Below are 16,222 nucleotides of genomic sequence, written 5' to 3' on the forward strand. Positions count from 1 at the left end.
GATGTGTGTGATGTCCTTAGGTTAGTTAGGTTTAATTAGTTCTAAGTTCTAGGCGGCTGATGACCTCAGACGTTAATTCGCATAGTGCTCAGAGCCATTTGAACCATTTCGATACACCGGATGTCGTTGTGAAAATTCCACAATATTTTGTCGTTGCAAGTGATCGAAATCTTGGGTGCGGCGAACACCGCTCATGCTGTTTTTTTTTCTTTGTGTGTGTGTATGTGTGTGTAGGTTAACATATTTTTTTTCTTTGTGTGTGTGTGTGTGTGTGTGTGTGTGTGTGTGTGTGTCTGTTTGTGTGTGTTGGTGTGTGTAGGTTAACATACAGCATCAAGGTAATATCTCGGTCTTACTTTCTTTGTGGAAGGGTAAAATTGCTCTATCCCACAATGACATCATCCCAATGACATCATTGGAACGCACGTTGAGGGTGTGGCGGTGGGACTTCAAGTCTCGCGCCACTCTCCGGCTGTGATCGAGCCCTCCTATTTATGACAACGCAGGCGTGAACGCGCCAGACCCGCCAGGGTAGCTGAGAGCGCTAATGAGCTGCTTCCTGGACTCGGGTAGGCGCGCCAGCCCCCGATCGAATGCACCCGGCCAGCCTAGATGTGTTTTTAAGCGGGTTTTCCACATTAGGTGAATACCGGGCTGGTCCCCAAGTTCTGCCTCAGTTACACGACTCTCAGACATTTAAAAACTTTTGCACTATTTCATGACTTATACTAGACACAGATAGCTGGTGTACACTACTTCCGTCCCATGGGATTCAGGGTGGCTTCAAGAAGGGCATCCGGCCATCCTCTGCAATTAATTTTTTTTTCTTTATTGTTATTTTCAAACCTGTTTACAGGCAGGCCAGCAGCAGCATACTACACCGCTCTTCGGCCGCAGAGAAACATACAAGATACAAATGAAGACAATTTGATAGAAAAAAATATGGTGGACATGTAAACAGAGACAAACACTTTTTAAAACACATGGAGCCGTTGACGGGAGTAGAGTCCAAGATAAAAGTTGTTCAGGCACTTGGACACAGACATAGACGAAATTGTCACACGTGAACGTAGGTGCACAAAACGAATTACACTGAACCACTGAAGCACAAAACGACGGCACACACAGAAACACAAGGCGTCGATCACCGGCGTGCTAATGTTCACTAACCGTGTACAAGTCTGGGGACCTGCCAAGAGAGGAGGAGGGGGGGAGGGGTGGAAGAGGGAGAGGGAGAAGGAGAGGGGAGAAACGATGCCATGGTCAGGGGAGATAGGGGGAAGGGAGAACAGGGGGTAGCCTGGGGGGAGAGGGGTGGAGGAAGAGGACAGGGGAAAGAAAAGAAAAGGGAAGGAGGGTGCCAAGAGGAGAGGACACAGGAAGTGGGTGTGGGGAGGATCAAAGCTGATAGGAGGGGTAGATGGAGGGGAGGAGGCCTCTGCAAATAACACTGCCAAATCCGTAATAACAAAGCCGGCCCCGAACTGGAGCGGGACAAAGGCCCTGAGAAAGAAAGAAAGGCGTGAAAGAGTCAGCTAAGCTGCCTGTTGGACGATGAACGCACGCACAGATCCGTGTCAATCTTAATGCGCGATGCCGTGGGCCACCCTAGCGCCATCTGTGAGAAGCCTGTCTGACGAAATATTTGTCCGTGCTGGCGCATGCCCGTCCTCCCCGTTGTCAACCAAATATCTATGTCGCCACCGCAGCGTCATCCCATGTGTGATGCACAGTTTTTTTTCTTTTCTCTTTTTGTGAACGCTGATATTTTAACGTGGCCAGCACTGGACACCTTGCCATACTGACTTGGTATCGTATGATCCTGTTAGACAAAGTAGTCGAGCTCCCAGTTTCCACTTCTTCTTTAGTCCCAGTTTGCATTCCATACAATATTTAGTACAGAGGTAATGCTTGGCTGCTGAAGATTTCTCTGGCTGGTCCAGATGTGTGTTTCGTTTATGTTAGACACATCTGTCCTCCACGGTGCGACATGTTTGTCCAGTGAATAGCAGTCTGCAGTTACAGGGAACACTACAGACATCAGGCCTTCTAAAACCAAGTTCATCTTCCACTGAACCTAAATGAGCTCTGAGATTCCCTGGCGGACGAAAGGCGCATTTAAGTTTATGTTTCTCGAACAATCTTCCTGGTTTAGAAGAAATATCGGCGACTTAAGTTCTTCATATTCTTCCAGCTCTCCACTTTTTCTCACGAGCACCTGGCGTAAGACAAGGCGAATCTCCGCTCAGAATATCCATTCTCCAAAAATACGGCTTATCAGATAAACTGTGAGAATCCGATATGGCCTGTGCTCTGTGGACCAACGTCTCTGCACGCCACTTCGTTGTGCAGGATGGTGACAGCTGGTGGCTTGTAAGTCTAAGTACATGTCTATAGGTTTACAGTACACAGCGTGGCCCAAGCTGCCATCCTCTTTTATACATTCCAACATGTCTAGGAACGGCAGTTCACCGTTTTTCTCCATCACCATCATAAACTTTATATTCAGAAGAAGAGAATTCAGGTGTTGCAGAACGAATCTAAGGACGCAGTGCCGTGTGGACAGCTGACAAAGTATCTTCCACATACTGGCAAATGCACGTATGTTTCAACTCTGCTGACTGTAGTGTTCTCTCCCCAAAATCTTTCATAAGGTGCTTGGCCCTAGTGGAAGACTCGAGACTACCCATTATGACACTGCTCATTGTGTTGGTCACTGAATAAAAAGTAAGACGTGGTAGGGGGTAAAGCCAAAGCGAGTACAGTCAGCATTGTTGCCAAATTTATTCAAGATGGCGGCTCTCATTGGGGAGATCCCCCCCTTCCCTGTGAGGGTAGATTTGGCAATGTCACACTGATGATATAACTATCCCCACTCCCCACTCCTCCACTTTCCCATCTGACCTCCATGTCCACCCTCCCCTCCCCAATTTTCCCACACCCCCTCAACTTAGAATCTGCAGTCTCCACTGAGCTGCTGCAGCAGAAGGATTAGAGTTACTATCTATGTTTGTGTACTTTATATATTTTTGACGGTATTATCCTGTTGCTGGATTATCGTACAGCTACCCACTACCGGCCCCACCTGTGTTGGGAGAAAAAAGGCTGGAGTGGAAGCTACTGTATTTATTTTCGTCGGAAATTGTGTTCGTCTGAAAAGATGTTTGTGGTGGACAGAGTTGAGTTAAATACGTCAATAACTTGTACGTATGTAGCTACGGACTGCGCAAATAGCCCCCTACACAAGGAAGGGAAGGAGGTGATAATGGATGAGCGAAGGGGGGAATACTTTTCATCAAATAATGGTGATGCAGTGGGATGGACTGAAGACGCATTTCGCAACTCATAGAGACTACTGTCTGTGCTGCAGCTGTTCATGTTTATTGTAATGACCATAAATCCACAATGCAGAAGAAAACTTCGTACTATTTCACTAGCCGAGACTGAATACACAAGAGGTGTTCACCTTGGTGTATGGTAATTATCTTGGGGTTTAAGTTCTTTTTTTCCGTGTTTGCTTAACACAGAAGAGCATTAAAAAGTAACAGATGTCATTCCACATTTGCTGAACACCTAATGGGCAAGAAACATAACCCAACAAACATCAATACCGATTTCAAAATTCTCAAATGCAGCAACAGGCCCACCCAAGAACTAATAATTGAAGAAAATTACCAGATATAAAAATCCATAGTGGAAGGAAAACAAGTGATAAATGAATACATAGCTTTCTGTAATGGGAGTCTGTTCTCTGCCATCAAAGAATTATTAGACAAGAGCAACCTATAGAGCTCTCTCCCCCTCCCCCCAACATTCCAGCCCCCCCCCCCACACACACACAGAATTAATTAATTTTAGGCATAGGAATAACAATTTTCAAATCGTAATTTTGGCTTAATCAATTTATCTACTTTAAGGTGCAAGTGGTTGCAGATGACAAACTGTGGAACAAAACAGTCACTGTAGAAACACATAAGAAAAACCACACCATGTGGTAAAAAGGTATAAATTCATAATTTTATGTGTTTTTTCAAATATCTGTAATTACGATTTAAAACTGATAGTTATATGTATATAAACACTAAAAAACATTCTTTATCTTTAACAGCCATGAAATAGAAGCCCACTGAAAAAGTTGCAACTGCAGTGAAACATATATGGGTTAAAAACAAAATTGTGTTTTGCTAAAGGTGGACCATATCCATAACATACATATTGGTGTATGGTGTTGATTGAGGACGCTCGACCGAGGTTTTATTCCTCTTTTGAACCGTGTGTGTATATACTGGCATAGATCTCACTGTGTGGCCTAGTCCACAATACCATTCGAAACTGGAGGGAATCTGTCTTACAGCCGCTGCCAGAAGAACTGCCTCCTACTGCTCTACAAGTGTTTAGCTGCTGAGTAACTTGTCCACAGGTACATGGTAATAATGGATAGGAGAGAAAACTATCACTGAAATGTAGGAAAACCAGTACACGCTACCACAACTAATGGAAAATCCTGTAGTACTCTAATTACAAATCAACATTGTCATGGTCTACCCCACATAAAAAACGAATAAAAATGCAACACACACATTGGCAATTGCGAAAAATCACATCATGGCTGTTCACCTTTATGTGTGGATACAGACTAAGTCGCTCAGACCCAGTATTATCTCCCCTCCTACCTCTCTTCCTCCCTCCCTCTCCGCTGACCGTAGCTGAGGATACTGGTTTTCCACGCCTGTCCTAAACTCTCATGGACGGTACACAAAGACATCCATCTGCTGGCAGTGATAATCTGTTCACAGTCTGCAGAAATCAGTCAGAGATGGGTAAAAGACTCAACTCTGCAAGATTGCAAACCATTAAATCTATTCGTAAAGACTGGTCACTGTGGAATTACAGCGAAATACCACAGGTGAAGAACTAAACGGTCAACAGCTGTGTCCTCTCAAAAGTTCTGGATGTGCCGGTTCTGTCTGAAAGTAATCTTCAGCTAAGTAAAATCAGTTTCCTGTAGGAGAAACACTGAAAGAGTGTGTCCCGTGTAAATGAGGTACACAGGGACGTTTATACCAGTCCCCTCACTGTGCACCGACATGCACCCCTCGCCCTCGACAGGTGGAGAAGCAGTGTTCACACTTGCTAGCCTTCGCTGCTGGGTGCAGGTATAACCCATAATCACTCACGTTTATTCTGATTCCTTATGTGAACTGTCTACAGGCTGACTGGCAGACGTTTCAGTAGCTTCCAACATTTCTCCGGAATTCAAACTGATCTTCCCCGAGATCGGCTTCCACCAGTTTTTCCATTCTTCTGTAGGCTTCAGAAGTGATAAAATGTCTCTGATGACTTTATTAGCCGTGTGTCAACCAGTTATACAAGGTCACACAGCTCTCCTGCCCGACTCATTATGCTGTCACTGCTGCCAACGCGGTAATCCCTGCTTCGTTTTATACTGTCACAAACGCCTCACGTGGCATCTAGTGGACAATTCTGCATTACATTCATACGGGTGTCTGTATGCTTTCTGTCGGATATTGCATGTTATCGTCGAATATCTCTTGAAACTATTTGAAATGTAAAGTTATATGCAGTTTAAATAAGGACGACAATCACCACTGACAAGAACTGAATAGAAGCTTTTGGAATATAGAACTAGAGAAGGAAGTTTAAGATTAGATGGACGGATTGAATAGCTCATGACGAACTGAGCTAATTTTGGAGAAAAGACCAACATGTTGCAACTTGAAAGCACTGGTTTATAGGACAACAACAAAGGGCCTCATAACTTTTTAAATGATTGTTTTTGTAGTTTTAAAGTAATTTCTTATGCGTGTATGTTCATTATCAATGTTGCCAGTATTCACTATATAAAACTGTAACATAACTATGAATTATGTGGTGGTAAGCTCCCATGGGACAAAACTGCTGAGGTCATCGGTCCCTAGGCTTACCCACTAATTATCTAAAACTAACTTACGCTAAAGAAAACACGCACACACACACACACACACACACACACACACACACACACATACATCCTCGAGGCAGGACTCGAATCTCCGACGGGGGAGCCGCGTGAACCCTGGCAAGGAGCCTCACACCGCAGAGCTAATAATTATTGAAAAATAGTACTGTAAAACTATGTAGTTGAAATACCTGCAAAATCAGGGAAGTTTGCATAGTATAGAACCCAAACTTACGTTTCAAAGTTGGCTGTACTCTTGGGCGTGAGTGCGCGCACCATCAGTAACACAAAGAAAGTTTCAAGTCTTCTGCGGTGAAGTATGGACGCAAAGTAACGGAGATAAAAAGTGTAATGAAGTGTGTTTTTGAAATTGAGCATTAATTTTGGCATAACAATTTCTACGGATGAGCGAGAACATTCGTGGACACGTACGAAGCAGAGTCTTCAAGACTGCTTGTGTCGCAGTCATATGTTATTCGACACTTTCTTTGAGTTGTCAAGGCTGTACGCCTGGTTGGTTAGGAAGGAATTGAAGTTTTTGATGTCTGAAGATGGGTGTAATCCGGAAACGCGTAACATGTTCTACTAAAAGAGTCAACTGAACACCCCATGACTTTATTGTGATTCTACAGCATTAGTTGCCAATTTTTAACATAAAAATGGTCGCTGGCCTCAGACGGGATTTTATGTCCTGTATATCATAATATTAAATATTACTTGTTGTTAAATGAGACCCTGTTGTTGATAATGGTCGTTACAAAATGCATTACGTCACAACATCTGGATTTCGCAACGACGGAAAATCAAGTTAGTTGTTTTCTTAGTTATGTACATGACTTCCCACCGTTATAGTTTCAGCACATTGAACATTATAATGCTTTTTTACGTTGAATTTTAAATAATGTGCTGATTACCCCAGTTCAGTGACATTTACCAGGGTCCTATCTGTTCATAATTATCACCGAGACATTCACAACTAAAAGCGATGAAGGTATTTTAATCGAGAATAAATTAATAACAGTTACAGTTTACTCAAATCAAGCAGTGCATGAAGCCGAATGGAGTAATATTTGATGTTTGTGAATTGCAGTGCTTTCAGTCAGTAACTAACTAAATACAGTGCAATGTGAAAGTAATTTCAAATAACTGAAAAAAATAAAGCGAATATTCATTTGCCACTGCAGTAACTTTTATAATTTTCGTTGTGTTTTTGCAAACATTTAATGTGTTTTTGAAGTTCGTAACTATGATACTGCAGAGGTATTTGTTGTTAATTAATGAACTCATTGCGAACTTATCAGAGCAAACACTTATTACTAAACAGTGATTAGTCATAGGTATTTTACTTCACTAAACCTGACAGCAGATAGTATTACAGTGACGTGGTATCATTTAGTGCATATTGCGTGACGTATTGCTAGATAGTAACCATTATTGGGTTTAGCAAGCAAGCAAGCAAGCGAGCAATTTCAGTGCATTTCTAATTAACTCAAAATAAATTTTTCGTTCGTAGATTTTGCTTTCAGTTCACTTGTGTGCATTTTCGGACTTGTACTTTCTTCCTACATACTCGTAATTATTAAATGATTTCAGTTTTAATTACGTCTTTGAAAATTTTGCTTACTTTTGAGCTGAGTAATTCAAATTCTAATTCATTACCGTATCACTTATTTATTCAAAACTATCGTTGGCTAGTGTATTATTTATTTCTATATTGTGATACCTGCACTGGTGGCCTCTTTTGCCTACTCACAGCACCTGCGGCCCAGGACGAAGGAAAAGTCAGAACCCGTGGGGTGAGCGCCACCGACGCATTTCGCAAACACGCACTGGGAAGCCCGACAGATGCCCTCTCCTCGCTGAAGAATGGTGACATAGAGAAGAACCTTGCGAACAATGAGAATCGGGCCCAGCTGCCACGGGGACGCAAAAAAAGAGAAAAGAAGCGTCGAGAATGCACACATGATGGCGTGTGAAACTTGGGCTGGCAGCAGCCGTTTTTACATTCCTTAAAAAGCGAGAAAATGCGGAGAATTCAAGCACTTGACAGGCACTGACACAGAGTGTAAGCACGAGGCGACAAGAATTCGCACAGGGACACATGCGTGACTAAACAGAAACGGAAGATGAGAACTTTTAACATTGCAGCGAATCAGCAATCGTCAATAATTTAATGATTATAAACATCCCCTTTCTATTTGAAATCGAGGCAGATTTTTTTTATAATCATTAAGCTACGGAAGAATTCAGCCTGCTTAATAAAAACGTTCTGTGGTCAGGGAGGGCGTTGTTGCTAAATCACGGAATCCAGCAGATTCTTAGACGAAGCACAAACCTGAGACTGACCAGGTCTCTCGCAGAGATAGGCGTTACGAAGAAGCGCTGTGAAAATGGTTTCACAGCCACTAAGGAATGAAAAAAAAAACTTGGGAAAGAAATGCGACCAACGCCGGGTAGAATCTTGGCAGTGAAAACGTGAAAAATACGCCAACTTTTGAGTCACAGACAAGCCCACAAAATATAGAAGTGTCCATTCCGTAATGGGAGGCGTGGTCATGAAACGACGGTCAGTCATTGGGCGATAATGCAAATATAGTCCGCCAATGACAACGCCGAGAAGAAAAATGGTTCAAATGGCTCTGAGCACTATGGGACTCAACTGCTGAGGTCACCAGTCCCGTAGATCTTAGAACTACTTAAACCTAACTAACGTAAGGACATCACACACATCCTTCCCCGAGGCAGGATTCGAACCTGCGACCGTGTTCTTAGGTTAGTTAGGTTTAAGTAGTTCTAAGTTCTAGGCGACTGATGACGTCAGACGTTAAGTCGCATAGTGCTCAAGAACCATTTGAACGATTTTGACTTTCGGAAAAAGTCATCCACACAATTCCGAAAACTGCAAGAGCTGACAAGAGCGAGAACTACCGCACATGCAAGATAACAGCTCATGCATCCACGTTGCTAACAAGAGTGGAAAAGAGAACTGAGGATGTGTTAGAAGACGACCAGTTTGGCTTTAGGAAACGTAAATGCACCAGAGAGGCATTTCTGACGTTGCGGCTGATAATGAAAACAAGACTAAAGAAAATCAAGACACGTTCGTAGGATATGCCGACTTGGAAAAAGAGTTCGACAATATAAAATGGTGCAAGATGTTCAAAATTCTGAGAAAAATAGAGGCAATCTATAGCGAAAGATGGATAATATACAATATGCAAAAGAGCCCAGAGGGAATAATAGGAGTGGACAAACAAGAACGAAGTGCTCGTATTAAAAATGGTGTAAGACAGGGATGTAGTCTTTATCCCCTACTGTTCAATCTGTAGAGCGAAGAAGAAATGACGGAGATAAAAGAAAGGTTCAGGAGTGGAAGTAAAATTTAAGGTGCCATTGATACGATTCGCTGATGAAATTGCTATCCACTACCTAGGGAGCAAAATAACCAATGACGGACGGAGCAAGCACTAGCAGTGGCAAAAAGGACATTCCTGTCCAAGAGAAGTCTACTAGTATCACACACAGGCCTTAATTTGAGTAATAAATTTCTGAGTATGTACATTTGGACCACAGAATTGTATGGTTGTGAAACATGGACTGTAGGAAAACCAAAACAGAAGTGAATCGAAACATTTGAGGTATGGTGCTACAGACGAATGTTGAAAATTAGGTGGACTGATAAGGTAAGGAACGAGCAGGTTCTGCGCACAATCTGGGAGGAAAGGAATATGTGGAAAACACTGACAGAGAGGAGGGACAAAATGATAGGACATCTGTTAAGATACGAAGAAATGACTTCCATGGCAGTAGGAGCAGCTCTAGAGGGGAAAAAAAATGTAGTGGAAGACAGTGATTGGAATACATGCAGCAAGTAACTGAGGACGTATGTTGCATGTGCTACTCTGAGATGAAGAGGTTGGCACAGGAGAGAAATTCGTAGCGGGCTGCATCAAACCAGTCAGAGGACTGATGACTCAAAAAAAAAAAAAAAAAAAAAAAAAAAATGGTGACACTCAATTATTGACTCCCAAGACGTTGTGACTGTTTTGAAAATTTGTATATGTGATACCACAGGGAATTTTGAAGGATTCATTACGTTTGGCGCCCAATGTGTGCCATATAACTAGTAATCAGCAGGTCAATTTATATAAGAGATCAAAGAATACTTGATTCATTGCGTTTTTGGCTAACAGTGCTGGGCGTTTTCACTGATAATTTGCATGGTATATAGTATCAGAGAGAATTTGGAAGAACTCATTACATTTTGGCGCCCAATGTGGGACAATGTAGCTACTAAACTGCATGTCAATTTATGCAAGAGATCAAAGAGTGCTCGATTCACCATGTTTTTGGCTCTCAGTATAGGTTGGTCTCATAGTTAATGTGCGTGCTATGTGATATCACAGAGAACTTTCAAGAATGCACAAAATTCGTATTTTTTTCCCAATCATTATCTTTCACCGTACGTTTGTCATAGCTATAAAATCTGTAAGATTGGTTGCATTGTTCCGATTAGCATTATTCTTCAGAATTGATGTATTTCTAGTGAAATAAGGAATATCACGTAACACCAGTTATTAAAATTTCTTGTTACCGGAGAGTGCACTGACTTTATACATTGGCATGAGACTTCCTACGGTGTTCATAAATAGTTAATTCCGTAACGAGGTGTTTCGAATGGGGAGGGGGTGAGCGAGCCCAAAGTTTGGGTGAAGTAAACAGTTTCAAGCAACAGCAGGTTGCTGTGTTAGTAACGGGTGTAGAGGTACGAAACCAGAATTTGGTTGGGATAATTATACGTGTGTTGTTTGAAACTGATAAACAATATTTTATTCAAATATAATCTCCATTGCTGTTTGTACATTTCTCCCACCTCTCCGACAGGCTATGAATAACACGCCAAAAAATCTTTTCTTCTTTTGAAGCGAACCAGTCGGCGAGCCATTTTCGTACATTTTCATACGAACTGAAGCATTGTTCACCGATAGCGTGTTCCAGTGATGCAAACAGATGATAATCGGATGGAGCCAAGGCTGGAGAATAAACCGCATGCCCTAGTGTTTCCCAACTGAACGCCTCGACCTTATCCTGATCCGTTTTGCTGTGTGCCATGTGACGTTATCATGGAGCAATATGACTTTGTGTTGCCTTTTTTCATATTCCGGTCATTTTTCACGTAATTCTCGATTTACATCGATCATATGCTCTTGGTAGCGATCAGTGTTAACGGTTTCACTAAGTTTTAGCAGCTCGTAATACTTGACACCCTGCTGGTCAGAGTGTTGTCTTCTTTCCAATGCGATTTGCAGTGGGTTTGTCGACGTTTTGCCTGGATTCACTCATGTTTTACGACGCTCAGGATTCTCAAAATATATCCATTTTTCATCACCTGTCACTATTCGATGGAGAAACGACTTACCTTTGTATCTGGTGAGCAGGTTCTCACGACTGATCTGTCGATCTCTTGCTGTCTGTCATTCAGTTCATGCGGAAACCATTTTCCCACATTCTTCACCTTTCCCATAGTTTTCAACCAAAGAGAAACAGCTTTCTGCGTCACATTCAATAGTTCAGCAAGTTCCTGTTGAGTTCGAGTATCATCTTCATCCAATAAAGCCGGCAGTTCGTTGTCTTCGGAATTTTCCACTGGTTTACCGCGCTCCTCGTTTCTCACTTTAAAATCACCACTTTTGAATTTTTTCGAGCAACTTGAAACACAGTGTTCTCCCAAGAGTATGTTCGCAGACTGCTTCAAGAAGCATTCGATGCCACTCTACAGCAGTTTTCTTCAAATGATTGAATCCTGCCTCGGGCTTGGATGTGTGTGATGTCCTTAGGTTAGTTAGGTTTAGGTAGTTCTAAGTTCTAGGGGCCTGATGACCACAGATGTTAAGTCCCATAGTGTTCAGAGCCATTTGGGAGGTCTTCAAATGATAACGGAAAACCAATGTTGTCCGCAAATCGTAGTTCGTAGGACAAAAAAATCGAGATGTTTACGGTTTTGTAACGGATACCTATGTGTGTCACTTGGGTTGACATTCGTGGTCAGGCGTTACAGGAAGCAGATGGCACTTCAGACGCTGTCTCTTGGGCCCTACACTGGCGGCGAGCACCACCTGCATGAAAATTCCGGTTTCATACTTCTACACAAATGTAAGGATGTAGAGGCTTATCTCAGTATGAGTAAGATAGATACTTCCTACAGGAAAATTGCAGAGACCTTCGGAGAATAGAGAACCTCTTGCATGAATATCAAAGGCACAGATGGAAAACCAGTTCTGAGCAAAGAAGGGAGAGCAGAAAGGTGGAAGGAGTATATAGAGTGTCTATACAAGGGCGATGTACTTCAGGGCAATATTATGGAAATGGAAGAAGATGTAGATGAAGATGAAATGGGAGATATGACACTGCGTGAAGAGTTTTACAGAGCACTGAAAGACCTAAAACGCAACAAGGCCCCAGGAGTAGACAATATTCCATTAGAACTACTGACGGCCTTGGGAGAGGCAGTCCTGACAAAACTCTACCATCTGGTGAGCAAAATGCATGAGACAGGCGAAATACCGTCAGACTTCAAGAAGAATATAATAATACCAATGCCAAGGAAAGCAGGGGTTGACAGAGTGAAAATTACAGAAATATCAGTTTAATACTCACGCGAATTCTTTACAGACGAGTGGAAAAACTGGTAGTAGCCGACCTCGGGGAAGATCAGTTTGGATTCCGTAGAAATACTGGAACACGTGAGGCAATACTGACCCTACGACTTATCTTAGAATCTAGATTAAGAAAAGCCAAACCTACATTTCTAGCATTTGTAGACTTAGAGAAAGCTTTTGACAATGTTGACTGGAATACTCTCTTTCAAATTGTGAAGATGGTAGGGGTAAAATACAGGGAGCGAAATGCTATTTACAATTTGTACAGAAACCAGATGGCACTTATAAGAGTCGATGGGCATGAAAGGGAAGCTGTGGTTGGGAAGGGAGTGAGACAGGGTTGTAGTCTCTCCCCAATGTTATTCAATCTGTATATTGAGCAAGCAGTAAAGGAAAAAAAAAGAAAAATTCGGAGTAGGTATTATAATCCATGGAGAAGAAATAACAACTTTGAGGTTCGCCGATGACATTCAAATACTGTCAGAGACAGCAAAGGACTTGGAAGAGCAGTTGAACGAAATGGACAGTGTCTTGAAAGGAGGGTATAAGATGAACATCAACAAAAGCGAAACGAGGATAATGGAATGTAGTCGAATTAAATCGGGTGATGCTGAGGGAATTAGATTAGGAAATGAGACACTTAAAGTAGTAAAGGAATTTTGCTATTTGGTGGAGCAAAATAACTGATGATGGTCGGCGTAGAGACGATATAAAATGTAGACCGGCAATGACAAGGAAAGCGTTTCTGAAGAAGAGAAATTTGTTAATATCGAGTATAGATTTAAGTGTCAGGAAGTCGTTTCTGAAAGTATTTGTGTGGAGTGTAGCCATGTATGAAAGTGAAAAATGGACGATAAATAGTTTGGACAATAAGAGAAAAAAATGGCTCTGAGCACTATGGGACTTAACAGCTATGGTCATAAGTCGCCTAGAACTTAGAACTACTTAAACCTAACTAACCGAAGGACAGCAATAAACACCCAGCTACCACGAGGCAGAGAAAATCCCTTACCCCACCGGGAATCGAACCCGGGAACCCGGGCGCAGGAAGCGAGAACGCTACCGCACGACCACGAGCTGACTCTGACAAGAAGAGAATAGACTCTTTTGATATGTGGTGCTACAGAAGAATGCTGAAGAGTATACGGATAGATCACATAACTAATTGAATAGAATTGGGGAGAAGAGGAGGTTGTGGCACAACAACTTGACTAGAAGAAGGGATCGGTTGGTAGGATATGTTCTGAGGCATCAAGGGATCACCAATTTAGTATTGAAGGGCAGCGTGGAGGCTAAAAAACTTAGAGGGAGGCCTAGAGATGAATACACTTTGCAGATTCAGAAGGATGTAGGTTGCAGTAAGTACTGGGAGATGGAGCTTGCATAGGATAGTGTAGCATGGAGAGCTGCGTCAAACCAGTCTCAGGACTAAAGACCACAACAACAATAACTTCTAAACCTGTTAACAGACCTGTTGAGGACAGACTAGAGTGCAGAGCCTGATCAAACCAGTCTCGAAATTGAAGTCTACAAGAACAGTATCGACATCCACCAATACCGATGGAACACTGAGACTGCTGTCCACCATGTCTCTGAAAGTACGCCGTAGGTAGAAGCGGCGTACCAGAGGGATTCGGCCCCTCGCCTGATGTCGAGAGGCGCCGAAGCTGAGAAACCCACTGGCCACCCGCTCCTCCACCCACGCCATCGGCGCCTCTGCCGCCGCCGTGTTCACGAGCGCATTATCTGGAAATCGCCACTCCGTGACGCAGGGAGCACGTCTCAGAGGAGAGGCGGGGCATTAAACTTTCATGAGTGTTTTGCGGCAAAAGCGGCGGGAGGGATGATGGTCCAATATTCCTGATAGATATCGCTTCTAAAATATAGCGGCGGTGGTCGTGAAAGAAGGCCGATGAATATCGCGTCCCCAGCGCCGGCAGGGGCAGGTACTGCGGCCGTGTTCCAGCCAGACAGCGCTGCGCGCATCCGAAATTCACCTCCTCATTTCCATGTTGTACACCGTACGGCTGTTCGCGGCATGATGCTATATCATTTATATAGTTATCAGATCACATAGGACTGTGCGTGGCCAAGGTAACTGGTCGATTTTCATGGTACGAGTCAGTAAATAGTGTACAAGATACTGTTCCTTATTTGTGTAAATGATATGCCCTCTAGTATTACTGGTGACTTTAAATTATTTCGATTGGTGATGACAGTAACGTGGTAGTAAAGGATAATGTGTGCAACGTTGGCACTGTTTCAAATAGTGCAGTTAGTGTCGTAAGTGAGTGTTCATCGGAGGTGAGGGTATCATCAGGAGTGCCCCAGGGAAGTGTGGTAGGTCCGCTGTTGTTTTCTATCTACATAAATAATCTTTTGGATTGGGTGAATAGCAATGTGCGGCTATTTGCTGACGATACTATGATGTATGGGAAGGTGTCGTCGTTGAACAACTAAAGGAGGATACAAGATGACTTGGACAGGATTTGTGATTGGTGTAAAGAATGGCAGCTAACTATAAGTATAGATAAATGTAAGTTAATGCAGATGATAGTAAAAATAATTCCGTAATGTTTGAATACTCAATTAGTAGTGTAGCGATTGACACAGTCACGTCGATTAAATATTTGGGCGTAACATTGCAGAGCGATATGAAGTGGGACAAGCATGTAATGTCAGTTGTCGGGAAGGCGGATGGTCGTCTTCGGTTCGTTGGTAGAATTTTGGGAAGATGTGGTTCATCTGTAAAGGAGACCGCTTATAAAATACTAATACGACCTATTCTTGAGTACTGCTCGAGCGTTTGGGATCCCTATCAGGTCGGATTGAGGGAGGACATAGAAGCACTTCAGAGAGGGACTGCTAGATTTGTTAGTAGTAGGTTTGATCATCACGCGAGTGTTACGGAAATGCTTTAGGAACTCGGGTGGAAGTCTCTGGAGGAAAGGAGGCGTTGTTTTCGTGAATCGCTACTGAGGTAACTTAGAGAACCAGCATTTGAGGCTGACTGCAGTACAGTTTTACTGCTGCCAACTTATATTTCGCGGAAAGACCACAAAGATAAGATAAGAGAGATTAGGGCTCGTACACAGGCATATAGGCAGTCATTTTTCCCTCGTTCTCTTTGGGAGTGTAACAGGGAGAGAAGATGCTAGTTGTGGTACGAGGTACCCTCCGCCACGCACCGTATGGTGGTTTGCGGAGTATGTATGTAGATATAGATGTAGAAAATAAACTAACGCTAAATCACAGTGCTACTCAGTTTTTACAGTTTCTAGCACCCAATTCAACAATACCCGACGTTTTAATTTCACAGAATCGGCATATCATTTGTGAAACTGAACGGTTCGTATTTCTGGGTGTTCAGGTAGATAGTGAACTGTCGTGGAAAGCACAAATTCAGGACCTTGTTCGAAGACTTAATGCTGGTATATTTACTATTCGAACGGTATCTAAAGCAAGTGATTATTTGACATGAAAATTAGTCTACTTTGCTTATTTTCATTCGCTTGTGTCGTATGGTATTACATTTTGGATTAACTCTTCGCATTCTCAATAGGATTATTTTGGCTCAGAAACGGGCATTTCGGGCAATAAGTGG

At 42.7% G+C, this 16,222-nt stretch overlaps 1 protein-coding gene across 1 annotated transcript in view; it reads right to left on the reverse strand.

Moving 5' to 3' along the window:
• LOC126278735 (neuropilin and tolloid-like protein 2) overlaps positions 1 to 14,326 on the reverse strand; it is a 958,390-nt gene extending 944,064 nt beyond the window's left edge. Inside the window, exon 1 of the mRNA XM_049979012.1 lies at positions 14,177 to 14,326. Within this exon, the coding sequence (XP_049834969.1) occupies positions 14,177 to 14,326 (150 nt within the window). The remainder of the gene's footprint in view (positions 1 to 14,176) is intronic.
• Positions 14,327 to 16,222: the final 1,896 nt, after the last annotated feature.

The sequence above is a fragment of the Schistocerca gregaria genome, chromosome 6 (assembly GCF_023897955.1).
Source record: "Schistocerca gregaria isolate iqSchGreg1 chromosome 6, iqSchGreg1.2, whole genome shotgun sequence".
NCBI lineage: Eukaryota > Metazoa > Arthropoda > Insecta > Orthoptera > Acrididae > Schistocerca > Schistocerca gregaria.